This window comes from Jaculus jaculus, chromosome 4, assembly GCF_020740685.1.
Source record: "Jaculus jaculus isolate mJacJac1 chromosome 4, mJacJac1.mat.Y.cur, whole genome shotgun sequence".
Lineage (NCBI taxonomy): Eukaryota > Metazoa > Chordata > Mammalia > Rodentia > Dipodidae > Jaculus > Jaculus jaculus.
Genome location: NC_059105.1, coordinates 154624380 through 154651918, shown reverse-complemented (window position 1 = coordinate 154651918; position 27539 = coordinate 154624380). Strand labels below are relative to the sequence as shown.

The 27539-nt window shown below is 43.7% G+C and overlaps 2 protein-coding genes across 2 annotated transcripts in view; both read right to left on the bottom strand.

Annotated features, from left to right (window-relative positions):
* LOC101600656 (cell cycle control protein 50C-like) overlaps window positions 1–4074 on the bottom strand; it is a 32900-nt gene extending 28826 nt beyond the window's left edge. Inside the window, exon 1 of the mRNA XM_045148410.1 lies at window positions 3883–4074. Within this exon, the coding sequence (XP_045004345.1) occupies window positions 3883–4074 (192 nt within the window). The remainder of the gene's footprint in view (window positions 1–3882) is intronic.
* A 5541-nt stretch (window positions 4075–9615) lies between these two features.
* The window catches only part of Cmss1 (cms1 ribosomal small subunit homolog), a 361859-nt gene continuing 343935 nt past the window's right edge, over window positions 9616–27539 (bottom strand). The window contains exons 5-10 of the mRNA XM_045146713.1: window positions 24053–24112; window positions 22269–22371; window positions 16083–16143; window positions 15463–15550; window positions 11431–11519; window positions 9616–9907 (exon numbers count right to left, since the gene is read on the bottom strand). Of these exons, the coding sequence (XP_045002648.1) occupies window positions 9824–9907; window positions 11431–11519; window positions 15463–15550; window positions 16083–16143; window positions 22269–22371; window positions 24053–24112 (485 nt within the window). The 3' untranslated portion in view covers window positions 9616–9823. The remainder of the gene's footprint in view (window positions 9908–11430; window positions 11520–15462; window positions 15551–16082; window positions 16144–22268; window positions 22372–24052; window positions 24113–27539) is intronic.

Here is a 27539-nt window from a genome sequence, read left to right as displayed (position 1 = left end):
CACGTTAGCCAGATGCACAAGGGGGCGCACGCGTCTGGAGTTCGTTTGCAGTGGCTGGAAGCCCTGGCGTGCCCATTCTCTCTCTCGCTCTCTGCCTCTTTCTCACTCTCTGTCCCTCTCAAATAAATAAAAATAAACAAAAAAACCCCAAAACAAACAAACAAAAAAAGAGACAAAGGCAGACAGAGAGAGAAAGAGAGAGAGGGAGGGGGAGAATGGTTATCCCAGGGCCTCTAGCCACTGCAAACAAATTCTATGTGTATCTGGCGTATGTAGATAGTGGGGAATCAAACCTGGGTCCTTAGGTGCTGAGACAAGCACTTTAATTGCTAAGCCATCTCTCCAGCCTGCACTTTCTAAAGATTTTTAATAATTTATTTAGATATTTAAGAGAGACAGGCAGATGGATAGAGAGAGAAAGCGAATGAGAGAGAGAATGGGTGTGCCAGGGCCTCTATCCACCACAAACCAACTCCAGACACATGCAACACCTGTGCATCTGGCTTATTTAGATACTGGGGAATCAAATCTGCGTCCTTAGGCTTCACCGACAAATGCCTTAACCGTCCTAAACCATGTCTTCAGCCTGTGTTTTGTTTTTTAAAAGTTAACTTCTGTTAAAAAAAAATGGTCTAATAAATTCTTTAAAAAATATATTTATTTAGGGCTGGAGAGATGGCTTAGTGGTTAAGCGCTTGCCTGTGAAGCCTAAGGACCCCGGTTCGAGGCTCGGTTCCCCAGGTCCCACGTTAGCCAGATGCACAAGGGGACGCACGCATCTGGAGTTCGTTTGCAGAGGCTGGAAGCCCTGGAGCACCCATTCTCTCTCTCTCCCTCTATCTGTCTTTCTCTCTGTGTCTGTCACTCTCAAATAAATAAGTAAATAAATAAAAAATATATTTATTTATTTATTTGAGAGACAGAAATAGTCAGGGGGACAGAGAGAGAGAGAGAGAGAGAGAGAGAGAGAATTTGTGTGCCAGGGTCTCTAGCCACTGCAAACGAATTCCAGATGTGTGCACCACCTTGTGCATCTGGCTTATGTGGGTCCTGGGGAGTTGAACCTGGGTCCTTTGGCTTTGCAGGCAAGTGCTTTAACCACTCAGCCATCTCTCCAGCTCCAGTGAATTCTTTTAAAAAGAATCATGGTCCCAAATGGGCAGCTCCTGCGAGCGAGTAGGCACCCCTTTCTGGGAAGAAGAGAGGAGGGGCAGGCCAGCGACGGCCACTCTGTCCTGTCACTGCTCTCTGGGGACAGCTGCCGTGGGCCACTGCTGCGTTTCCCTCTGGTGAGGAGCAGTGAGCTGAGCGTGGAGGATCTGAGAGGCCAGAGTCACTATGTGCTCAGTAATGTCCCATGGGGTATAGAAATCTTTGGGCGAACAGAATAAACTTTGAAATCTTTGTAGAGCCACTCACAGCCATGAAGCAAGAGGGTGACGTGCAGATAGGGTACCCACCTCACTCCAGACTAAAGCCGTATTTTACATACACAGCGTGGCTTGAACTATTGTGAAACGAACTTACGTTTGTATGTTGTAATGTATAAAAAAGCATTAAAGAAGAAGGCTTCATGCTAACTGGAAGCACACTGAGTAGCCACTGAGGAAGCTGGCCTCCAGTTGGGCCAAATTCCGATCTTGAACGAAATACTTGCTATCTCCAGGATCCACATTCTGTTGGTCAGAATATTTCATGGGACACTTCCTCTGTCTGTGAGGTCACGGGGCCAGAAGGCATTGTATTGCATAGATTCAATGTCTGGAGTTGAGGATTTCGCTCAGTGGATGAACACTTGTCTAGCAAGCACAAGGCCCTGCGTTTGGTCCACAGCACAACAATAACAACAACAAAAAACCCACAGAAAGACCAAAAATCCAAAACAAAACAAAACAACAATTAAAAAAAAGGGAACTAGATTCCATCTTAATAGAATTAGAAGAAATGCTTAATACCAAATAACTTTTGAGTAATTTCTATGTTGCTTTTTTTGAGGTAGGGTCTCGCTCTAGCTCAGGCTGACCTGGAATTCACTATGTAGTCTCAGGTGGCCTCAAACTCACGGTGATCCTCCCCCTCCCAAGTGCTGGGATTAAAGGCCTGTGCTGGCTTGGTGTTTTTAAAAAACATTTTATTTATTTGAGAAAGGGACAGAGAGGGAGGAAGGGAAAGAGAGAGAGAAAGAATGAGAATGGGTGCGCCAGGGCCTCCTAGCCACTGGAAACAAACTCCAGGTGCGTGTGCCACCTTATGCACCTGGCTTTATGTGGGTACTGGGGAATGGAACCTGGGTCCTTTGTCTTTGCCGGCAAGTGCCTTAACCACTAAGCCACCGCTCGTCCCTGTATTCCCATTTTTGTTCTTTGCAGTACTGTTCATAATAGCCAAGATACAGAGTAATCTGTGACAGATGAATCAAGGCAATGTGGTGTATCTACAGTGGAACATGATTCACTCATTGTAATCTTGTCATTTTGGATGGAACTGGAGAATTATTAGGTTAAACGAAATAAACCAGACACAGAATGACAGGTGTTGTATGATCCAACTGAAACAGTACATCTGAAAGGAGAGTACTAATTAACTAGGGTCAAGGAAGCATAGAGGGGAAGAAGGATCGAAGGTGGTTAGATAATACCAAAACACAGGCAGGACAAATAATTCTGTGTTCCATAGTAGTGTGACTGCAGTTCATAGTAACATACCAGATAGTTTATGACTGTCTAGGAGGAGCTAGAAGTCTTTAAACAAAGACCTGATAAGAAGAGAGCAATCTCATTTTACTTGATTTGCTCAGTACACACTGAAATAGCACACTGTACTTAGTAATTCTTACAACCATCACATTAATTGCACAAGAATGAAATGTAAAAATGTGTAGATGTGTGTGTGTGTGTGTGTGCATTTAACTGAAGAGATTTATTTTTGGCTCTATGTTCAAAATATGATTTTGGTGTCTGGCAGTCCTTTGACTTGGCCAGGCCCTTGTACACAAGTCATCAGCATGAATGACTACCCCCAAGGGGGAAGAAGCATGGATAAGGCCACCACACGGGGGCTATGTCATGATCTGCATTCTTGCCAGTAGAAAGGAACGTGCTCCGGGCATCAGTTAGTTTCCTATTTAGGGGCTATGTTCTCAAACAGACCATTATTTTAAAATATTTTTATTTATTTGAGACAAAGAGAGTAAGAGAGAAGATGGGCACAGAAGGGCCTCTTGCCACTGCAAATGAGCTCCACTCACCATTTTGTATACCTGGTTTTTATGTGGGTACTGGGGAATCAGACCCAGGCCATCAGGCTTTGCAAGCAAGTGCCTTTAACCACTGAGCCATCACCCCAGCCCCTTCCCCATTTTCATTTATAGTCTCAAAGCTGAACAAGTTTGGAAGTTTCGTTAAAAATATAAGATTGGAAGCTGGGCATGGTGGCGCACACCTTTAATCCCAGCAGTCGGGAGGCAGAGGTAGGAGGATTGCTGTGAGTTTGAGGCCACCCTGAGACTACATCGTAAATTCCAGGGCAGCCTGAGCTATAGTGAGACCCTACCTCGAAAAACCAAAAAAAAAAAAAAAAAAGATTGGGGTTGGAGAGATGACTTAGTGGTTAAGGCATTTGCCTGCAAAGCAAAAGGATCCTGGTTCAACTCTCCAGGACCCACGTAAGCCAGATGCACAAGGGGACCACGTGTCTGGAGTTCATTTGCAGTGCCTGGAGGCCCTGGTGCACTCATTCTCTCTCTCTCAAATAAACAAATAAATAAAATTTTAAAAATATATTTAAATTATAATATTTATATAATTATATACGAGTAGATATTTATACATAAAATATAATATATATATATATATATATATATATATATATAATCGGACAAACCTCGATTTCCCTGATGTTCTTTGCAGAAAATAGAAGGATGGTACCCACAGCAATGCAGAAGACTCCTGTGGCAATATAGATAGAGAGGACTGTCGTGATGGAGAACTTCAGCTTGTGTGCGGGCAGCATTTGCTGTTTCAAGGCACTGTTTTCTGGCAGTCTGGACAGGTTTTGCTCAGGTATCAACTCCATTTCAGTCCTGCAGGTGGTTCACAGATATTTTGGGGGGGCATTTAGAATAGCTTTTTCTTGAACATTTTTATTTATTTGCAAGGAGAGAGAGGATGGGTCTCTTGCTGCTGCAAATGAACTCCAGATGCATGCACTATTTTGTGCATCTATTTGGCTTTACATGGGTACTGGGGAATTGAAACTCAGGCTGGTAGGCTTTGCAAGCAAGCACCTATAACTGCTGAGCTCTCTCTCCAGGCCCACATTTAGAAAGTTCTTAGTCACAGAAATACCACAGGACGCTCTTGTTAAATGAAAAACTACATGAATCTTCCTTTGAGGGTGTGAAGTAATTTGTCTTAGACTCACTGATTAACCTGTTATTCACAAAAAGCACAGTTTTCTTCAGTCAGTCGTTGCTAGGTTTGTTTTACTTAGGCTCAAAAAGCCTGTTTTGCTAAATGCCATACTTACAAGAGTTTTCTGCAAGATCTGTCAGACCCAGGGTCTGGTAAGACTGGGAAGCAGTGTCATTTGTTGACTAAGCGAAGGAAAACCCTTCCTGAGTCTATCTTTAGCAACTTATTAAGTCTTTGGAAATTAATACAGTAAGTTAGGACTCAGCTTTTCCCAAATGTGGCTGTGACCTAATGTGAATATAAATTAGGTTGGAAAAATGCTGGCTTTACAACTGTCCCATTAGTGACGAGGGAGGGAGGAACAAGGAATTACAGCATGTTTTATCTTGGCAGCTTCCATTTTTTTTTTTTATTCCACAAGAAAGACTGATAGAAAATGTAGATTAATGGGCTGGAGAGATGGCTTAGTGGTTAAGGTGCTTGCCTGCAAAGCCAAAGAACCTTGGTTTGATTCCCCAGGACTCATGTAAGCCAGATACACAAGGTGGCACATGCATCTGGAGTTCATTTGCAGTGGCTGGAGCCGCTGATGAGCCCAATCTCTCTCTCTCTGCTTCTTTCTTTCTCTCTCTCTTAAATAAATAAAAACAAATGAAAAGTTTAAAAGAAAATGTGATTAAAACACCTCCTAAGTGCTCTCAAGAATACTCTTTGGGGGCTGGAGAGATGGCTTAGCGGTTAAGCACTTGCCTGTGAAGCCTAAGGACCCCAGTTCGAGGCTCGGTTCCCCAGGTCCCACGTTAGCCAGATGCACAAGGGGGCGCACGTGTCTGGAGTTCGTTTGCAGAGGCTGGAAGCCCTGGCGCGCCCATTCTCTCTCTCCCTCTATCTGTCTTTCTCTCTCTGTGTCTGTCGCTCTCAAATAAATAAATAAATAAAATTAAAAAAAAATACTCTTTGGAGTAGCCCATGTGAGGCTAGAGAAGGGTAACCAGTTGGGTATTCAACCTTGTAATACGGTGAGGTTTGGTTTTGGGATTGTATCTCCCTTGATAGGATTCAATCCTTAGGCTGTTAACATGATTACTCCTTTAAAAACTGGCATTAAAGACACAGTTAGTGTTTTCTACAGCAGGAGCACATGTGTTTCTAAATCTTCCCTTTTAACTAAATGTTAATCAGAGAAGCCATGCTGGACTATTTTTACGCCAAAGGAGGTGATGACTTTATAGTGCCAAAATCTTTGTACTGGTGAAATTCACAGACAAAAACCAACAAAATCTTCATGAGAAATTTCCAGCAAGTTATTTGAATCTGATTTGGAGGCGGTGACTAGTATAGCTGTCATGCTAGTTTGAAGAGAAGTGATGTAGGGAATACTTCTAGTTAACATCCTTCTGTTTTACTAAATAAACCGGATATTAAGAGCTTTGTTTAAAACAGCAACATGGGGCTGGAGAAATGGCTTAGCAGTTAAGTGCTTGCCTGTGAAGCCTAAGGACCCCGGTTTGAGGCTCGATTCCCCAGGACCCACATTAGCCAGATGCACAAGGGGGCGCACGCATCTGGAGTTCGTTTGCAGAGGCTGGAGGCCCTGGCATGCCCATTCTCTCTCTATATATCTGCCCCTTTCTCTGTCTGATGTTCTCAAATAAATAAATAAAAATAAAAATCTTAAAAAAAAAAAAAACAACAAACTCAGCAACATGAAGCCAGGCGTAGTGGTGCACACCTTTAATCCCAACACTCAGGAGGCAGAGGTGGGAGGATCAGGCCACCCAGAGGGTACATAGTGAATACCAGGTCGGCCTGGACTAGAGTGAGACCCTACCTCGAAAAAACACACAAAAATAAATAAATTAATTAAAAAGTCAGCAATATGAGATTAGAGTGTATGTGCAGGATTGGCTCACAGAATATCAGGCATGATTGTGATTAATGTACCTGTTCCAATATTAAGTTAGTTTATTCTATAGGTAGTATCTAGTAAGATGGTTATTGTTGTAACAAATCAACAAGAGCAGTATTTCTTAGGCTTTTACAAAACAAGATCCCAAACTAAAAGATCCCAAGCAAAAAAGGAAAATTACAGGCTGTATTAATCCTGGTTCTTCAGAGTACAGAATCAATAGATTATGTATGTACAGATTGTAAGGAATTGGCTCACACAGCTACAGAGGCTAAGTCCAAGATCTGTAGAGTCTACCGTCCCAGGAGGCTCAGGAAGGACTAGCTGTTCTGTTAAAAACAGCCAGGCAGAAGAATTCTCTTAGTTGGGGGAGGGTCAGCCTTTGGTTCTATTCAGGCCTTTAAATGAAGGCAAAAGGCCCACTCATATTATGGAGGGTAATTTTCTTTACTTGAGTCCATCAATTTTGTTGTTACTCTTATTAAAAAACATGCCCACAGACACTGCCAGAATAATGCCTTACCCACTCTCTGAGCACTCTGAAACCTGGTCAAGTGGACAAGTTAAAATTACTTATCACGGGGCTGGAGAGATGGCTTAGCGGCTAAGCGCTTGCCTGTGAAGCCTAAGGACCCCGGTTCGAGGCTCGGTTCCCCAGGTCCCACGTTAGCCAGATGCACAAGGGGGCACACGCGTCTGGAGTTCGTTTGCAGAGGCTGGAAGCCCTGGCGTGCCCATTCTCTCTCCCTCTATCTGTCTTTCTCTCTGTGTCTGTCACTCTCAAATAAATAAATAAATTAATTAATTAAAAAAATTAGAAAAAATTAGTTATCACAGGCAGTCAACTGGTGCAATATTCTTTTTAAAAGATAGTTTATTTGGGCTGGAGAGATGGCTTAGAGGTTAAGCGCTTGCCTGTGAAGCCTAAGGACCCCGGTTCGAGGCTCGGTTCCCCAGGTCCCACGTTAGCCAGATGCACAAGGAGGCGCACGCATCTGGAGTTCGTTTGCAGTGGCTGGAAGCCCTGGCGCGCCCATTCTCTCTCTCTCCCTCTATCTGTCTTTCTCTCTGTGTCTGTCACTCTCAAATAAATAAATAAATAAAAATTAAAAAAAAATTATTTATGAGAAAAGAGAAAGAGAGAGAACATGTGTGAGAGTGTGTCTGGCTTTAATGTGGGTACTGGGGAATTGAATCCAGGCTTTGCAAGCAAGCACTTAACCACTGAGCATTTTTCCCAGCCCCTTATGGGGCAATATTCTTGAGAGATAAGAAGATACATATTTTATGTTTATCTCTTCTATATAACACTACTTTATGTTTGCAAATATATTTCCTATGCTTGTTCCTTAATAAGCAAATTTCCTAACAACACACACACACACACACACACACACACACACACATATTGTATAGCCTATAACAATTATCAGCATCCCTGGATACTACCAGTTAAATGTCACACCTTCCACTAGATACAAGTAGTATGTTCTTCCTACTCCAGTTGTGTGTGGAAGCCAAACATAATTTCAGAAATTGCAAATGTTCACTGAGGCAGAATTATATGTGAGAAACATTGTTCTGGAATGCATTTACTGTTAGTTTTTGTAGTAGAAATCTGAGTTTTTTTTAAAAAAAGATTTTATTTTTAATTATTTAGAGACAGAGAGAGGAGGAGGGAGAGAAAGAGAGCGACAATGGGTGTGCCAGGGCCTCTAGCCGCTGCAAATAAACTCCAGTTGCATGTGCCCCCTTGTGCATCTGGGTAATATGGGACCTGGAGAATCGAACCAGGGTCCTTAGGCTTCACAGGCATGCACCTTAAATGCTAAGCCATCTCTCTAGCTTGGAGTTTTATTTTATTTTTTTTAATCCTTGCTTTCATTTTTCCTTAACCATAGGACAGTCTTCTTCTTCTTGTTCTTCTTTTTTGTTTTTTCGAGGTACGGTCTCACTCTAGCTCAGGCTGACCTGGAATTCACTATGTAGTATCAGGGTGGCCTCAAACTCATTGCGATCCTCCTACCTCTGCCTCCCAAGTGCTGGGATTAAAGGCGTGTGCCACGATGCTCAGCAGGATAGTCTTCTTGTGCATGTACTTTTTCTGGAAAGATAGGTCAATGACAGACTGAATAACAACTCCACTGAAGTCTAGCTTGGTGAACCAGTGAATTTACTGGGCTCACTTATAGGAGCATGGGTATGAAATTCATTTGAGAGAAAGAAAGAATGAGAACTGTCACCATAACTAAGTATAATATGGGATCTTATACTAGATTGTAGACTAGAAAAAGTCAGCAAAGACACTTGTAAAATCTGAATAACATCTATAGGTAACTGTACTGTACTGATGTGGATTTCATAGCTTTGGTACCTGTATCACGATTATAGACATTAAGAAAAAAAAAAAAACATTGGGATGCTTGGTAAATGGCTTAGTGGTTAAGGCATTTGCCTGCAAAGCCTAAGGACCCTGGTTCAATTCCCCAGGACCCATGTAAACCAGATGCAGAAGGGGGCACATGCATCTGGAGTTTGTTTGCAGTGGCTAGAGGCCCTGTCACATCCATTCTCTCTTTCTCTCTATCTGCCTCTCTCTCTCAAATAAATAAATAATTTTTTTAAAAAAACCAAACCTCTATTCTTAGGGCTGGAGAGATGGCTTAGTGGTTAAGCGCTTGCCTTTGAAGCCTAAGGACCCCGGTACAAGGCTCAATTCCCCAGGACCCACGTTAGCTAGATGCACAAGGGGCACACGTGTCTGGAGTTCGTTTGCAGTGGCTGGAAACCCTGGTGTGCCCATTCTCTCTCTCTCTATCGGCCTCTTTCTCTGTTGCTCTCAAATAAATAAAAATGAACAAAAAATTAAAAAAAAAAACTCTATTAAAGAAACATTGGGAATATGTGAACAAGGGGACATGGGGATTCTGTTTTAGTTTTACAATATTGCATACATCTGAAATTAATTCACAGTAGGTGCTTAACTATAAATATATAAGTGAATGAAATAGTTGTAGTTTTCTTGTCTTTTCTGTGGTTACAAAGTGCCGCATGCAGGTATGGCTCTGTCTACTGTGGCCACACTACAGGCTGGGACCAAGCTTTATCATCCTCAGATCTGCTCCATGGGGACTCAGCCACCCTGTGAGACAGCATTTCCATTTCACAGCCTATGGGACTGAGGCTTAGAGAGGGAAGTGGCTGGCTTCAGGTCACTTGTTTCAGGCATCATCTCAGCAGAGGCCAGGTGGCATGAGATAAACTCAGTGTGCTCCACAAACACGCACACACACATACAAGGAAGTGATTCTTTATTGAGGGTGTTGGCCAAAGGACACATTTATTTGTGTCAGAGAATCAATCCACAGCAAACATTCCCAGTGATCCACATGGTGATGCAGTCAACACACTATGGTGACAGCTGATCTTGACTGAGTGCTCGTAATGTACCAGCAACATTACATTCCTCTGTGAGTACTGGAATTTTCATCAGGACCCAGGCTTAGAAAAGGCCAAGCTTCAAGGATTCTGACTTGCATAGACTGAGTACTCCCATGTCTAGAAGTTCAAAAACCTCCTTTCTTATCTAAATGAGAGAAAAAAACCAAAACAACAAAAAACAGTTATGATCGAGCAACATGGTCATGGTGAACAAAATAACTGGGTTCATGGGACAGAGCCAGAGAGGGCAAAAGTCCTGACCCATGTTTGACTCAGAGTTGAAAGTTGTAAGTAAAGGAAGAGGTAAATATAAAATGTCAATTTCATCTATATCCATCCAAAATAATATGCCAGAAAAATGTTTATAGAATGGAAGGTGTAATTTCTATAACCCAGATTACATAAAAGTTCCCCATACAAGATTCAACTGCTTTACAATTACTGCTAATGGCAGGAACGTAATAATGGTGATGATGACTACTGCCATTATTCCTTACTATTTTAGTCAGAACATGGATTGATTATTCAGATTTACCATTAATAATGAAAACCATCAACTCTGGCCTGGCGTGGCTGACATGAAGTTTGTTAAGCCACTGCTAAAACCCGCCTATTCAAGGGACAGAGCAGATGGCTCTGTGTGTGTGTGTGTGTGTGTGTGCGCGCGCGCGTGTGCATGTACACAGTGAACTGAGCAAATTCACTCTTAACCTGAACTGATGTTTAATGTCAGTCAGTTATAATTAGATTTGGCCACTCTGGGAAAGCAGCTATTAGTGGTAAATTAATTCATCCACCATGTTTAGAAGAGCAATTCCAAACCTCTTTGACAGTTACTGCCCTGATTTACTACTGATGGGTTATGGGTGGCCTCATTTATTACTATATATATTTTATATATATATATATATATATATATATATATATATATATATATCTCCTCTCCTTTTCCTTAACAGCTACTTTAAAATGCCAGACTAGATCAAAAACTGATCCCATAGCAACATAGTGGGTAACGAAATAAAATTTTCACATTATGATGACTAGGAACTATTTTCATGATATATAATGAGCTAATATTGTACCCACAAAGGCATTCCATCATTCCCATTGAGTCCATTTTGACAACAAACAAACAAACAAACAAACAAAACCTCCTTTCCATATAAACCCCAAATACGTTTGTAAATTAAGTAAGTAGGTTTTAGGATGTGGACAAGCTGACACTGAGGGCAATTTCTGGCCCCCTCCTAAAAGGTAAACTCAAGAACGAAAGGCCAAGGTGACCGTGTCTACAAGGAGAGGCACAGAGAAGGGCCCAGTCCTTCAGGTCTTGCAGTTTGTTAAAGTGCAGATGCGGTCCTCGGAGGGCGGGGCGGGGCCACGTTCGTTCAGTGAGCAGCAAAGCTGACTCCCATAATGCGCAGGACAAGGGTACAGTTACATGGGAGGGACTGAGATGGTTTTGTAATAGTTACCTTAGAGTTGAAAGCTAGAAATTTCAAAAACTACAATGTGCTGGATCCCCACAGAAAAAGACTTTATTACTATGTTTGGACTGAAGTTAAAATTGAAAAAAAAAAAAAATCTCTCTCTTGAGAGAGAGAGAGAGAGAGAGAGAGAGAGAGAGAGAGAGAGAGATAAGGGCAGTTGCTGATTACATAGTACCTCAGGAATGTCCATCATTCTCCTCAACTTCTGATCTCTCCAGTTCCAGTCAAACACCAGATACTTTAATGGGTTCAAATGAAGGGCACCTGAAAGAGAGTGACAGAGCTACTAGAGTGGAGAAGTCATGACATAAGCTTTTCAAAATGCGTTCCCTTCTCCTGCTTGCTTCTCGCCTGGCTCACCGTCCCGTCACGCAGTGACTCATCTCTGCGCGTTAAGCCTGGTGGAAAACAAGAGCGGCCCTCTGGGCCTTGCCCTCCACAGCCTGCTCACTCACGGCTCCCGAGGAGGGCTGAGGAGAACCAAGGAGGGCTGAGGAGAGCAGAGGAGAGCAGAGGAGGGCTGAGGAGAGGAGAGGAGGGCAGAAGAGAACAGAGGAGAGCAGAGGAGGGCTGAGGAGGGCTGAGGAGAGGAGAGGAGAGCAGAGGAGGGCTGAGGAGGGCTGAGGAGAGGAGAGGAGAGCAGAGGAGGGCTGAGGAGAACCAAGGAGGGCTGAGGAGAGCAGAGGAGGGCTGAGGAGAGCAGAGGAGAGCAGAGGAGAGCAGAGGAGGGCTGAGGAGAGGAGAGGAGGGCTGAGGAGAGCAGAGGAGAGCAGAGGAGAGCAGAGGAGGGCTGAGGAGAGGAGAGGAGAGCAGAGGAGGGCTGAGGAGGGCTGAGGAGAGGAGAGGAGAGCAGAGGAGGGCTGAGGAGAACCAAGGAGGGCTGAGGAGAGCAGAGGAGGGCTGAGGAGAGCAGAGGAGAGCAGAGGAGGGCTGAGGAGGGTAGAGGAGAGCAGAGGAGAGCAGAGGAGAGCATAGGAGAGGAGAGGAGGGCTGAGGAGAGCATAGGAGAGGAGAGGAGGGCTGAAGAGAGCAGAGGAGAGGAGAGGAGGGCTGAAGAGAGCAGAGGAGAGCAGAGGAGGGCTGAGGAGAGGAGAGGAGGGCAGAGGAGGGCAGAGGAGGGCAGAGGAGAGCAGAGGAGGGCTGAGGAGAGGAGAGGAGGGCAGAGGAGGGCTGAGGAGAGCATAGGAGAGGAGAGGAGGGCTGAGGAGGGCTGAGGAGAGCATAGGAGAGGAGAGGAGGGCTGAGGAGAGCATAGGAGAGGAGAGGAGGGCTGAGGAGAGCATAGGAGAGGAGAGGAGGGCTGAAGAGAGCAGAGGAGAGCAGAGGAGGGCTGAGGAGAGGAGAGGAGAGCAGAGGAGGGCAGAGGAGGGCAGAGGAGGGCAGAGGAGGGCTGAGGAGAGGAGAGGAGGGCAGAGGAGGGCAGAGGAGGGCTGAGGAGAGCAGAGGAGGGCAGAGGAGGACAGAGGAGAGGAGAGGAGGGCTGAGGAGAGGAGAGGAGGGCAGAGGAGGGCAGAGGAGAGGAGAGGAGGGCTGAGGAGAGCATAGGAGAGCAGAGGAGGGCAGAGGAGGGCTGAGGAGAGCATAGGAGAGGAGAGGAGGGCAGAGGAGAGCAGAGGAGGGCTGAGGAGGGCTGAGGAGAGGAGAGGAGGGCAGAGGAGAGCAGAGGAGAGCAGAGGAGGGCTGAGGAGAGGAGAGGAGGGCAGAGGAGGGCTGAGGAGAGGAGAGGAGGGCAGAGGAGAGGAGAGGAGGGCAGAGGAGGGCAGAGGAGAGCAGAGGAGAGCAGAGGAGGGCTGAAGAGAGGAGAGGAGAGCAGAGGAGGGCTGAGGAGGGGAGAGGAGGGCAGAGGAGGGCTGAGGAGAGCATAGGAGAGCAGAGGAGGGCTGAGGAGAGGAGAGGAGGGCAGAGGAGGGCCGAGGAGAGCAGAGGAGAGGAGAGGAGGGCAGAGGAGGGCTGAGGAGGGCTGAGGAGAGCATAGGAGAGGAGAGGAGGGCCAAAGAGAGCAGAGGCCTCGCGAGCTCTGCCGGCCCTGGCCTCGGTCTCACCAGCCCAGTCTCCTCCTGACCTGCACGTGAGAAGCTGGGTCCCATGGTTCAGGGCCAGGGGCCTCTCGGAGGAGCTGAGCTTACCAGAGTCCGCACGACTCTGAGGAGGTGAGCAGGGACAAGGATAAGGAAGAGACTGAGGAAGTTGTTTTCAGGTGAGAATGAAGTCAAGATGAATGACGGAACCCTGTTCGGTCAGCTGTCCTTTGATGAGGCTGGTAGACTATTTTGGGACTCTCTCCCCTCTGTTTCCCAGGTGATTCACAAGGCGTTGTGAGGGGAGCAGGTGACTGTCCGGCCTTTGGAGAGCTTGTAATTTGCACATCAGTTCCTCCTGCTGCTGCACACAATGGTGAAAGGAGACCTCCTTCACCTGCAGAGTGTTCCTCAGCATTTTTTCTTTTTTAAAATTTTGTTTATTTTTATTTATTTATTTGAGAGTGACAGAGAGAGAAAGAGGCAGATAGAGAGAATGGGCGCGCCAGGGGATCCAGCCACTGCAAAGGAACTCCAGACGCGTGCACCCCCTTGTTCATCTGGCTAACGTGGGACCTGGGGAACCGAGCTTCAAACCAGGGTCCTCAGGCTTCACAGGCAAGCGCTTAACCGCTAAGCCATCTCTCCAGCCTTCTCCCCCTCCCCAGCCTTTTCTTGTTCAGCATTTCCCTCTCTTCCCAGAAGATTTTTTCATGCCCCTTGTACTGAATGCCTCTCGTTTAAAATGCACTTTGTAAAACTAAAATTGAAATGGTAAGCTGCGAAGGACAATGGTTGATAGGCAGTCTTCTCTTTAACTCATTGCTGGTGGCAAAGAAGCATGCTCAGGCCCTCTAGAATGAAACTGACCTTTGCATAGAACCTTGAAACCCTTACTTGACAAAAAGAAGTGTTCCTTCTATAATATTCCAGTAAGAAAGTACTAGAAACTTAGTTACTTGCAAAGATGATGGCTGCTGTATTGTGTATAATTGCAAAAATTAGGTAAAACCCAAATGTTCTACCACAAGAGAGTTGCAAAGGAATATAACGTCACAGCAGAATGTTATTATAAATGAAAAAGTATGTTGTAAATTTATGAGATATGTAATAAAATCTCTGTTTTATCACAATACATGAAAAAATCATAATTATCAATTATCTCTAGTGTGTTATCTTTTCTTCTTTGTATCTGCTTGCATTTCCCACAGACTTCAATAGTAAGTAAATCTCCTTCACTGTCAAATTAAAACAATAAAATTCTGGCTGTAATTGTATAGATAAAAATATCACACAATAAGCTGGGTATGGTGGCGCACGCCTTTAATCCCAGCACTTGGGAGGCAGAGGTAGGAGGATTGCCATGAGTTCAAGGCCACCCTGCGACTACAGAGTGAATTCCAGGTCAGCCTGAGTTAGAGTGAGACCCTACCTCGAAAAACCAGAAAAAAAAAAAGCCCCAAATATCACACAATTATCTCTTTCACTGTCTGGAAACTTTTTACTTATCAAACACATAAGCATCACAAGCGCTATATATAGATAAGTTATGTGCCATTGGCTCCTTGTGAGAAATTTAGTTTCTAGAGAGCTGGAGGTTTTTATGTATTTTCAGTTTGCCACTGTGTTTGTCTTTCTCTTTGCATTCGCATGGGCTGCTTTCTGAGACATGCAGGCATGTCCAATCCTTTCAAATGCAACATGATGTTGTCTACAAAGAACATGCCCAAGAAGCACACAATCAGGTTACAAAAAAGGTCACACACACAAATCTCATAAAGTTTTAAATTTGCAATTTTGCCAGGTGTGGTGGTGCACACGTTTAATCCCAGCATTCAGGAGGCTAAGGTAGGATGATCACTGTGAGTTTGAGGTCAGCTTAAGACTCCATAGTGAATTCCAGATCAGCCTGAACTAGTGTGAGACCCTATCCTCTCCCCACTCCAAAAAAAAAGGCAAAATAAAATTGCAATTTTGCATGGTATGCATTCAGCAGTTATCTTTGACCACATGTGGCCCATGAAGGTTACATATATCTGCAGGCTGAGTTTTCCATTAAGAGATGAACACAGAAGTTTTTTTTTTTTTTTTTTTTTTTTTTTTGCTTTGTTTTGTTAACACATCCTAGGCTCTTCGAGGTTAAGGTCAACTTCTAGCTCTGAGTGGGGTATCCCTTCCCCCTTTCATACCTTGCTTAATGAGCTCTTTAATTCTCCCTGGAGTTCCCACTCCCAGGTGTACCACGTGCTTCTCCAGCAACTTGACTTGCTCTTGGACCTATTTCAAGATGGAGAGAAGAAAGAAAAGATTCATTGAGGAGGTGTAACCATAAGTTACTTTAAAGCATTTGACTTCAAGGTTTAGAAAGTAAAAAGCCAGTGAGGCTATCCTTGCTTAAGATCAGCATCCAGGGCAAAGAAGAGAATATCCATTGAAAACTGAGAAGCTCCCAAAGAGCCCCGGATCGAGCTGCAATTTCTGTTCAGGAGTGGTTCATGGTAAAGCAGTGACTGCAGTGCGTGAAGGGAGGCATAAAGAGGCATGAAATCCAGAGAAAACCAAGCCAGGGATATATAGCTCAGGGGGAAAGCACCTGTCTAGCGTGCATAAGGCCCTGGGTTCAATTCCTAGCAACACTAAAAAAGAAATAATTAAAAAAATTGAAATTCATAGAAATGTGTCATATAAGAAAGGCATCCAATAAGACATAGGACAGGGAGAAGAAGAGGCTGAAGGGAATGCTAAGGCCTGAGGGTGACCCTTAGGGACCGGTTACCTCTTCCACCAAGAACTCTAGGCCCTAGCTTACCTTTATGTGTTTTGCAAATAATTTCATAACTTTGCCATCTCCTCTGAATGCCGTCAGTGACCTAATGAGAAGAAATATATTAATATAACGAACTGAAATCTGTTACTCTAGATGCTAAGGCAAGAGGATTGTGAGTTGAAGGTCAAGGCAGCCAATAGCAACACACTGTCTCAAAAAGAAAAAACAAGTTTGGCAATGGGGATAATGTGTTTCATTCAGGCATATATCTAGGCTATACACCAGCTTACCTTATTAAGGCTTTTTGTGTGTGCAGTGTGGTTTATGCACTTGTGCACACAGTGGAGCCCAGAGGAAGAGGAGTACTCCTCTGTTGCTTTCCACCTTACTGACTTGAGACAGTCTCACAGTTAACCTGGAGTTCCCACGTTTGTTTTTTTTTCTTGTTTTTATTTATTTATTTATTTGAGAGTGACAGACACAGAGAGAAAGACAGATGGAGGGAGAGAGAGAGAATGGGCGCGCCAGGGCTTCCAGCCTCTGCAAACGAACTCCAGACGCGTGCGCCCCCTTGTGCATCTGGCTAACGTGGGACCTGGGAACCGAGCCTCGAACCGGGGTCCTTAGGCTTCACAGGCAAGCGCTTAACTGCTAAGCCATCTCTCCAGCCCCCCATGTTTTTTATTACTAGCTGATCAGGGAGTCCCTGCGATCTTTCTGTCTTTGCCCTTTCAGTCCTAGGGTTATGGGCATGCACTGTGATGCCAACTTTTTTAAAAAATTTATTTATTATTATTATTTTTTAAATATTTTATGCAATAGAACTCCAGATGCTTGAGCCACCTAGTGGGCATGTGCAACCTTGTGCTTGCCTCACCGTTGTGAGTCTGGCTATCATAGGATCTGTAGAGTAGAACGTGGGTCCTTAAGCTTCTCAGGCAAGTGCTTTAACTGCTAGGCCATCTCTCCAGCCCCCATTCCTATCTTTAAGCGGGTGCTGGGGATCAAACTCAAGTCCTCATGTTTGTATAGCAAGCTACTATTATCCACTAAGCCACCTCCCTAACCCCTTAATTAGGCTTTCTTGATTATTCAAACCTGCTCTTTGCCTGTATTTCAGATTCCTAGCAGAGAATTTTTCTTGCATCTTTAGTATATTTCTCAATTTTTTTTTTTTTATTGCAAGAGAAATCTTAGAGCAACAAAGTCATTTTGTCCTTTGGGGGAGCTTCTGAAAGGGCTGTTGGGGGCAGCTGAGACAAGACAGAGCCATAGGATGGGCCTGGCAGGGAGGAGAAGGATATACATCTTATCAGAGCAGCCTCACTTTTTTCTTCTTTGCAGATTGAGCTATTCTGCAAAAGTCCATGTTTGCAACGCTTCAGCCAAAAGGATAGAAAAGAAGAAAGGGCAGAAAGGAAAGAAGGAAGGACTGACGTGAAGCTATGAGAGCAGGTGGGACTCATAAAAGAAAAAGCAAGACAATCTTTCAGGAGGCTGGTGTGAGGTCTAAAGGGCATCAGAGCACGTGCCCATGAAAAGAGACCAACTAGTTATTAAGATGTGAGATTATGCATCCAGGTTTGGAAATCCAAAAATATAGATTTTTTTATATGTGCAACTCATTCAAAACATTTTTATTATTTTATTCTAAGCTATCCTTGAAGATGATATATAGGCTAGCCTCAAACTTGCAACCTTCCTAACTTGGCCTCTCAAATTTTGGGATTGCAGGTATGCTTGACTTTCATTTGGATTTCTTTTTGATTTTTTTCCAGACACAGGGTCTTAGATAGCCGAGGCTGGCCTTCAACTTGCTATGTTGCTGAAGTGTGAATTTCTGATCATCCTGCCTCTACCTCCCAAATGCTGGGATCACAGGGGTGAGCTATCATATCTAGTTTGTGTGGTGCAGGGCTTTGAATTCAGGGAATCATGAGTTCTAGATAAACACTACCAACTGAGCTACAACCTCAGCCCCTCAACCTTTATAGAGCCAAAATCCCTTATGCACTTACGCTTATCCTAGGGCTGTTGAGTTATAATTTCTGGCCTACATGTAGGACAGGAAGTCCATTTAGTTTTAGGTAGTTAGCAATCTGGATCTAGCTACATAAATGCAGACATGTCGGCTCAGAGGGCCAGGACCATTCTGGGTGGGACCTTACACAATGACACTGTTCTGCAGCAGTAGGCCTTCTCCCCAGCAGACAGCTGCTCTGTGCCACACTATACCAGAGGACATCTGTGGTTGTGCTGCTATGTCACCTGGGTAAAGTTCTATAGTTTTATTTCTCAGGGACTTTCAACTTCTAAACTTAAACCCAGAGAATGCCATGGATCTAGTTCTTACCATATTCTGGCTGCTGAAAAGGGTATGCCCACAGAAGCCAGGGCCATGAGCGTCAGTCCACACCAGCTGGTTTCCTCTAATTTTCTGCTTATGTTTTCTTTGTATCTATTTTAACCACCTGCAATTCATTTCTATATACTGCTTAAAATTCTGTTTCAAGGGGCTAGAGACATAGCTTGGCAGTTAAGGACACTTACTTGCAAAGCCTGGTAGCCTGGGTTTGATTCCCAGTACCTATGTCAAGACAGATGCACAGTGTGGCACATGCATCTGGAGTTCATTTTCAGTGGCTAGAGGCCCTGGCATGTCCATTCTCTCTCCTCACAAACAAATATACAAAGCATATATGAATATTGTAAGTTTTTAATTAATATACAGGTTTAGAGCTAACATGGGGATGTAACTTTCCTCTCTCAAAATATCATTGACCAGGAGGAACAGAGGAATATGTAAAACACTGAATCATGCTATCCAAGTTCTGTTGCATCTGAGCTTCTATTTATATACAAGCTTTCTTCATTGCAAGGCTAACTAAGAGAGTTTAACAGGGCTCATGGCTCTCAAGACAACAGATGGTCTTATAGAAATTAGAATCATTAAACATTGGTCTTTATGAATTGGTCTCCTTGTGTCTGCTCAGGTCACCTTTTGCAAATCATTTAACTTTGCAATGGATCATAATGTTTCTGGAATACAGAAAGAAAGTGAGAATTGGTAAGTGAGGTAAATGGAGTGTGACAACCTAGTGCTTTTATGCCCCTTAGGAAGGAATTTATATGTAGTAAAAGGTCAAATCAATTTGACAACTTGTTTTTAAGAGGTTGCCTCTATGTCAACTTTCTTGCCATTAGAAGTTCAGTCTGAAATGTGTTCTGCCGTGGTAGTTTTTTTTTAAAGAATTTTTAAAAATTATTTTTACTTATTTACTCGAAAGTGACAGAGAGATAAAGAGACAGATAGAGACAGAGAGAGAATGGGCGCGCCAGGGCCTCCAGCCACTGCAAACAAACTCCAGAGGCGTGCGCCCCCTTGTGCAACTGGCTAATGTGGGTCCTGGGGAATTGAGCCTTGAACCGGGGTCCTTAGGCTTCACAGGCAAGTGCTTAACTGCTAAGCCATCTCTCCAGCCCCCGTGGTAGTTTTTTAAGTACAGACAGCTACCCAGAAATCGGAGTATTGAAGATCAGTTATGTTTGGAGCACACAGAGTTGAAAAGAACAGTTTTCCTATACTGGGAGGACTTAACTGAGAAGACATGGGATACAATTTAATGTGTGCATAGGCGGAGAAAGGAGAGTTTGAAGGACTGTTTAAGTTTAACAGCTATTTTTCTAAGATCATGATTAGATTAGTTCATTTAGGAAAACAGATGCTAAGTCACTAGAGTGCCTTCATCTGTACCTTAGTATATCTGACAAAGCTTTTTCTTCAAGACTTGGATTTCCCTGTGTTTTGTCTCCTGTCAAAGCCTGGCTTGGAGCCCGGCTCCCTGAGAGGGCTGGTCCCAACGCCTCCCATCTTTCTCTTTCTCTTCTCTGGAAGCTAAAATACTACCACTGATCCAGGGGAAGCCTTTTTGTTCATTCTATAAAAATCACAGTAAATGAAAAGGTGTGTGAGAGGAAATAATAGAGCATTGATAACTTATCTATAAAATGTAATTCTTTACATTTAAATTTTTGGTCCATTTGGAATTTATCTTGGTATAAGATGTGAATCTATGTGGATCTAACCTTATTATTCCGGGTAGCTACTCAGTTGTTCAACCCAATATATTAACTGCTGATGTCTTATTTTCTACCTTTGCTACATTCTACATTTTCTTTTTTTTGGGGGTGGGGGGAGGTTTAAGGTAGGGTCTCACCTAGCCCAGGCTGACCTGGAATTCACTATGTAGTCTCAGGGTAGCCGTGAACTCACAGCGATTCTCCTATGTTTGCCTCCCAAGTGCTGGGATTAAAGACCTGTGCCACCATGCCCAGCACATTCTACATTTTTATGTGCATTTGGGTCAATTTCTAACTTTCATTTCTGGTAAATTCATCTGATCTTCCTGTCATACATGAAACAGTTCCATTATTGAGATTTTTGTATTATTCATATTTTTGTAGTCTGACAGGGATAGTATCTTAATTATTCTTTTAAAAATTTCTTGTCTTGGGCTGGAGAGATGGCTTAGTGGTTAAGCGCTTGCCTGTGAAGCCTAAGGACCCCGGTTCGAGGCTCGGTTCCCCAGGTCCCACGTTAGCCAGATGCACAAGGGGGCGCACGTGTCTGGAGTTCATTTGCAGAGGCTGGAAGCCCTGGTGCGCCCATTCTCTCTCTCTCCCTCTATCTGTCTTTCTCTCTGAGTCTGTCGCTCTCAAATAAATAAATAAAAAATTAAAAAAAAATTTCTTGTCTTAGTTGTACATGAAAAACAAGACAAAACAAAAACATTAGTCAGGTGTGGTGGTGCATGCCTTTAATTCCAGATCTTGGGAGGCAGAGGTAGGAGGAGCCTGTGAATTCGAGGCCACTTGAGGCTACATAGTGAATTCAAGGTCAGCCTGGGCTAGAGGGAGACCCTTCCTTGGAAAACCAAAAAAACAAGCTAAACCAAATCAAACCAAACTGAACAAAACCATTCTCCTGGATGATTACTGGGAACCTGTGACATCTGTGGGTCATCTTAAGTAAAACAGACACATTTAACAACATTGAGTTCCTATGAAAAATATGGTACAGGCCTGAAGAGATGGCTTAGAGGTTAATGTGCTTGCCTGCAAAGCCTGCGGACCCATGTTTTATCTCTCTCCAGATACCCATATAAGCCAAATGCACAAAAGTGAGGCAAGTGCAAGGCTGCACATGTGCACTAGGTGATGCACACGTCTGGAGTTTGATTGCAGTGGCTGAGGCTCTGGTACCCCAATTCCTTCTCTTGCTCTAAAAAAATATATTTTCTTTATGTAGGTTTTAGTTATTTACTGGTACTCTATGTTTTCTTGTTACTATTTTGAGCCATATCTTTTCTTCTACTTTTCATTCTAATGGGTTTTGGCCAGTGTGCTCTGACTGCTTTTACTTTTGCCCTCCACCATGGGTTTGTTCACATAGCAGCCAACAGAATCTTTTAAAATGCAGGGCTGGAGGGATGGCTTAGCAGTTAAGGCATTTGCCTGCAAAGCCAAAGGACCCAGGTTTGATTCCTCAGGACCCATGTTAGCCAGATGCACAAGGGAGCGCACATGTTTAGAGTTCATTGGTGGTGGCTGGAGGCCCTGGCATGCCCATTCTCTGTCTCTCTTTTTCTGTCAAACAAATAAATAAATAAAAATAAAATATTTTAAAATGCAGATTTGAGAGCCGAGCATGGTGATACACACCTTTAATCCCAGCACTTGGGAGGCAGAGAGGTAAGAGGATCACTGTGAGTTTGAGGCCACCTTGAGACTTGGTAGTGAATTCCAGGTCAGCCTGGGCTAGAGAGACCCTACCTGGAAAAACATGGAGCTCTGGTCACAATCCTCCAGGGCCGCCTCCTTTGTGCTCACTGTCCCTGGACCTGGGATCTCCCTCTGACTTCAGGTCTAGTCAGCTATGTGGCCTTCTCGTTTTATTTCATTCAAATCTCTGCCCCAATGTCATCTCCTTAGAGAAGCTTCCATAATCTTTTACAAGATAACCTGCACTCACGCTTACCCTGTTTCCACACTTTATTTTTTCTTTACATAATGTGATAGTATTGCATGTGTTTACTTGCTTCCTGTCTGTCTCCCAGCAGATTCTGTCATTCAGTGAGGGGGTCTCTGTGTTGTCTGTTGCCGTATCTCCGGCATCTACATCATACCAGGCTGGTACATGTCACACATAGGCAGACTGGAAGCTTCTACCTGATGAGCTCCAGGGCTCGGACAGCAGAGCTGCAGATGACCAGCATCAACACCGACTTCTTCTCTTTGTGGCATTTCCGAAGTTTTACCCACTTGGGACAGACTGAAGAAAGGATCACAAAAGTTACCAGAAAGATAGCAAAACCAGCCGGCCGTGGTGGCGCACGCCTTTAATCCCAGCACTCGGGAGGCAGAGGTAGGAGGTTCTCTGTGAGCTTGAGGCCACCCTGAGACTACATAGTGAATTCCAGGCCAGCCTGGACTAGAGTGAGACCCTACCTTGAAAAACCAAACCAAAAACAAAGCAAAACAAAAAAAGATAGCAAAACAAGCTGGGTGTGGTGGTACACGCTGTTAGCCCCAGCACTTGGGACCTGACCTTACTGCTGGTGAGAATCCATACAGTTCAATTTCTTTGTCTTTCAAATAATAAAATCAAGTCCAAGGAAGTACTTAGTGGATGGTCCTACCCTAACAAACCTGAGATCCTGGGACTCCTAATCCTAGACTAATATTTCTGATGTGTAATAAAACAAAAATTAGAGCAAAACCCAGTTTCCCAATGTCACAACAAAATGAGACTACATTTCAGCAAGTTAAATTTAACACCACGGGGCTGCAGAGATGGCTCAGTGGTTAAAGGCACTTGCTTGCAAAAGCTGGTGGTACAGGATTCCTTAGTACCTGTATAAAGCCAGAGCCATAAAGTGGCACATGCACCTGAAAGTGTGTTTATAGTGACAAGAGACCCTTGTGTTCTCATCCTCCATCTCTTCGCCCACCACTATTTCCAAATAAATAATAAAACTATGAGAAAAAACTAACATCAAGTAACGGGCACAGTAGTGCAGGCCTGTAATCCCAGCACTTGGGAAGCTTAGGCAGACGAACTATGAATTCGAGACCAGCATGGGCTGCATGCATAGTAAGACGTAGGAAAAAAATAAAATAAAATAAAATAAAATAAAATAAAATAAAATAAAATAAAATAAAATAAAATAAAATAAAATAAAACAAAACATTAAGATTAGGTGGAAACTTTCAATCTTCAGTGTAGCTTGCAAAGATTTTTATTTTAAGATGACAAATTTTCTTTTTTTTCTCCTACACATGTATGTGTAAGGGTGTGTGTGCTCATGTGTAGGCCAGAGGTCAATGTTGGGTGTCTTCATCAGTTGCTCTTCTACCTTATTTTTTGGGGGGACAGGGTTACTTACTAAACCTGGAATTACCAACTCAGCTAGACTAGCTGGGCAGCGAGTTTTGGAGATTCTTCTCTTTCCACTTCCCCGTGCTGGGGTTACAGGCCGGCACCACCCCATTTGGCTTCTTTTGAGTGTCCTGGGGTCCAAGCTCAGGTCCCCATGCTTGGGTAGCAGACACATTGTCCACTGAGTCATCTCCCCAGCCCCTGTTTTTTTTTTTTTTAAGATTTATTTTTATTTTACTTATCTATTAGAGACAGAGAGAGAATGGGCATACCAGGGCCTCTAGCCAAATGACCTCCAGATGCATGTGCCATCGTGTGCATCTGGCTTATGTGGGATCTGGGGAATTGAACCTGGATCCTTAGGCTTCACAGGCATGCACCTTAATCGCTAAGCCATCCCTCCAGCCCCCTGTTTTTGTTTTTGAGACAGTCTCTCTCTATGGCCCACTTTAGCTATGAACTGCCTCAGCTTCCCCAGTGACGAGATTACAAGTGTGTGCCACCATGCCTGGCTTTAAATCTTATCAGTTAATGACCTGCTGACTATATTTTTTTTAAGCCAGAGTTTACTTACTTTCTTTTAGGTATGATGAAAGACTGTGAGTCAAATCATTGGCCTTGAGGAAACAGGAGTCTGGAAGTAGAGAATTTTGAAAACATATCACCCAAATAGATTAAATGTGAGTTATGAAATTTGAGTCAATTGAAGGCTTATCATTATAGTGTTACCTGGCATTTAAGATAAAAGCAGCAGCTATATGCAGTCAACTTTAAATCCTCAATGGAACTTCCCATAATTTATTGGAGTAGTGAAATAACAAATTTTCATATCACTTGGCAAAGTGAAAATGGAGTGGTGTAGTGATTAACAGCATGTGAGAGCTGGTCAAGTCCATCAGTTATCAGAAGTGAATTACTACAATGATGCCACAGCACACTTCACCACAGTGGTGAACATTAGAAAGATGTGTGATACTAAGTTTCATTGAGAACGTAGGGTGCTGGTAACATTTACCAACTGTAGATGTAATTGGTAACTGGTAAACCTACTGTGGGAAGTCATAAGATTGCGTACTATAAGTAACTCCCTGTTTCATCTTTCCATGAGCACAAGAAATTCCGCGAGGTATGGGAAGCGTGTGAGTGTCCACATCTGGGGAAATGGATAGTGGTACATGGTACATGACAACACTGTCACACTAACAACTAAGAGAAATGACTTAGATGTGCATGAAGCCATGGCATAGCTGGAAAAAGGGTGAAGTGAGGAAAGAAACAGGAGGAGAAGATGAGCAAAATGTAAGTTAGGTAAAAATTCAGATGAATATATACATACACAACATGACACAGAAGAAAAAACATGCAACAAGTGAGGCATGGCACATACACCTCTGATCCCAGCACTCAGTGGGGAGGCAGAGGTAGAAGGGTCACTGTGAGTTCAAGGCCAGCCTGGGACTACAGAGTCAGTTCCAGGTCAGCTTGGGCGAGAGTGAGACCCCACCTCAAAAAACAACAGCAACAAAAGAACAAAAAGCAACAATTATTTGGAGAAATACCTATGAGGCAGGGAAATGGAGTGTGGATTTGGGAAGAACGACGATAATGTATCAAGATACAACACAAAAGAACATCACCATAAACCATCAAAATAAGGCAAGGCCCTGTTGACCAATGACAAGCATGGTATATGTAACACTGCTAACCCTGAGTAACATCAATGCTACACCTGACAGGTGTGAAAAAGCCACACTGTGGTTATCAACATTTCCTGTAGGGAAAATCTCTGTGTAAACCTTGTAGAGTATTAGAGCATGAGCTACTACTGAAGTCAGAGTGTGACCGACCATATATAATGCATATTTATACAATACGAATAAGTCTAAAAAATGTTGCCTCACCACTGGTGGGGAGCCTTTGATGGTTGTTACAGCAGTAATTCTCCCAGCTTGGATTCAATCAGACTTACGTGGAGGGCTCTGTACAAGACACAGACACCTGGGCTGGACCCTCCCAGGCTCTGTGCACCAGAATCCCTTGAGAGTGTGTCTGGACCACTTCTGAGGTCCTGAGGGATTTGGTTGCAGCTAGATCAATGGCATTTAGGATCACTGAGCTAGACCATGATGCTGCTCTTAGGAGAAGCAGAGGTTAATTAGCTTCCAGTGACTTTGGCCTTGAAATCCTAATTAAGTACCCATCTGTATGATATTAAGAATGCATAGTGTACAATGTTAATTAAAAAGACATGTTCTGGGCTGGAGAGATGGCTTAGCGGTTAAGCGCTTGCCTGTGAAGCCTAAGGACCCCGGTTCGAGGCTCGGTTCCCCAGGTCCCATGTTAGCCAGATGCACGAGGAGGCGCACGAGTCTGGAGTTCGTTTGCAGTGGCTGGAAGCCCTGGCGCGCCCATTCTCTCTCTCTCCCTCTATCTGTCTTTCTCTCTATGTCTGTCGCTCTCAAATAAATAAATAAAAAATGAACAACAACCAAAAAAAAAAAAAAAAGACATGTTCCTACCCTATGAACACAAACAACCTCAAATTAAAACCAAGTTGGACACTCAACAAACTGAACAGGAACATTATTTATTATTTATATCCACCATACACATTAAATCCCTGAGCCTATCCCAAATACTAAATGCTATCTCCATCGCCTCACTTAGCATCCGTGTCCTTGGTCTTGGCAGTGTGGTGTCTAGGGCCTTTGCTTTGAAACCTTCCAATGATGTCCCATTTCCCCCGTGTCTCAGAGTGGGCTCAGCTCTTAACTGAAAAATGAAGACTATTGCTTCTGGCTGTTTATCACATATTTCCTTCCTTCTAAACAAGTCCATGACTACACAGTCTTGTTTGTGTTGCTGAACTTTAATAAAGCAATAACAGAAACTATACTGGAGTTCAGATGACTCCTTAAAGGTTTTTTTCTGACATCTAGCTCTTAGCAACTCTGGAGAGAGTCAAGGCTCATGATGTCTCATGAAGTTACAGAACAGGAGCGAATATTCGCTGACATGCCGCGGGCCGCGGGCTGCGGGCTGCGAAGTATGCTTGAACCCAGAGCTAGCTGCGGAACCCGACCACGGAGTCAGTAAAACACCAAACAAGCTAAAACTGGAACTGAGGTTTTGCTAGGCCACTTGGTTCCAGGGATGACACCTTGGGGACGCAAAACGAGTCACTCCACAGGAGGAGGAGCTAGGCAGCTGGTGAAGGTGGTCTTTATCTGCTGCGGGGGCACCTGGGCTCAGTAGCCTAAACTCCAGATCCTGCTTATGTGCAAACGCACTTCTCCAAGTCCCTGAAGGGCAACTGTCTTGGAAAAGAAACAGACGGAGTTCATGCAGCCAAACCCAAAGTGTACTTACAAAAAGCATATCACAAAAGAACTGTAAATATCCAGGGGACAGACTGGTTTTGTTGTAGCTTCTAGAAAGCATAAAGTTGTAATGGGAAAAGGGAATCAAACTACTGTTGAAAAAGTATCATTAGCTATCCCTAGTAGTTTATAAATATCTCACCTGACTGGGCGTGTTGGCACATGCCTTTAATCCCAGCTCTCTGGAGGCAGAGGTAGGAGGATCTCCATGAGTTCAAGGCCACCCTGAGACTACCTAATGAATTCCAGGTCAGACTGGGCTAGAGGGAAACCCTACCTCAAAAAAATAAAACAACAACAACAAGATCATTATAAATATCTCATCTGAAGCAGGGTACCCAAACGTTTTATAAGGCTTGCTTGCTTTTGGGATGTCATCTGTTTTCCTTCTTTTCTTGTTCAAGAGTTGCAGGATGTAACATAATAAAGTTAATTAAATGTAGTTTATTTTGCAATATCTTTTAATTATCAATTCTCTATGGTAATAGGTTTCACTTACACTAAAGTAGGCTTAGGTGATCTTAGGTATTGGTTGCAGCACTGAGAAGAGCAACTAACACATAGAAAGTTTCATATCTATACTTAAAATATTTTTAACTTTTTATTTATTTAAGAGAGAGAGAGAGGCCAATAGAGAGAGAGAGAGAATGGGTGTACCAAGGCCTTTAGCAACTGCAAACA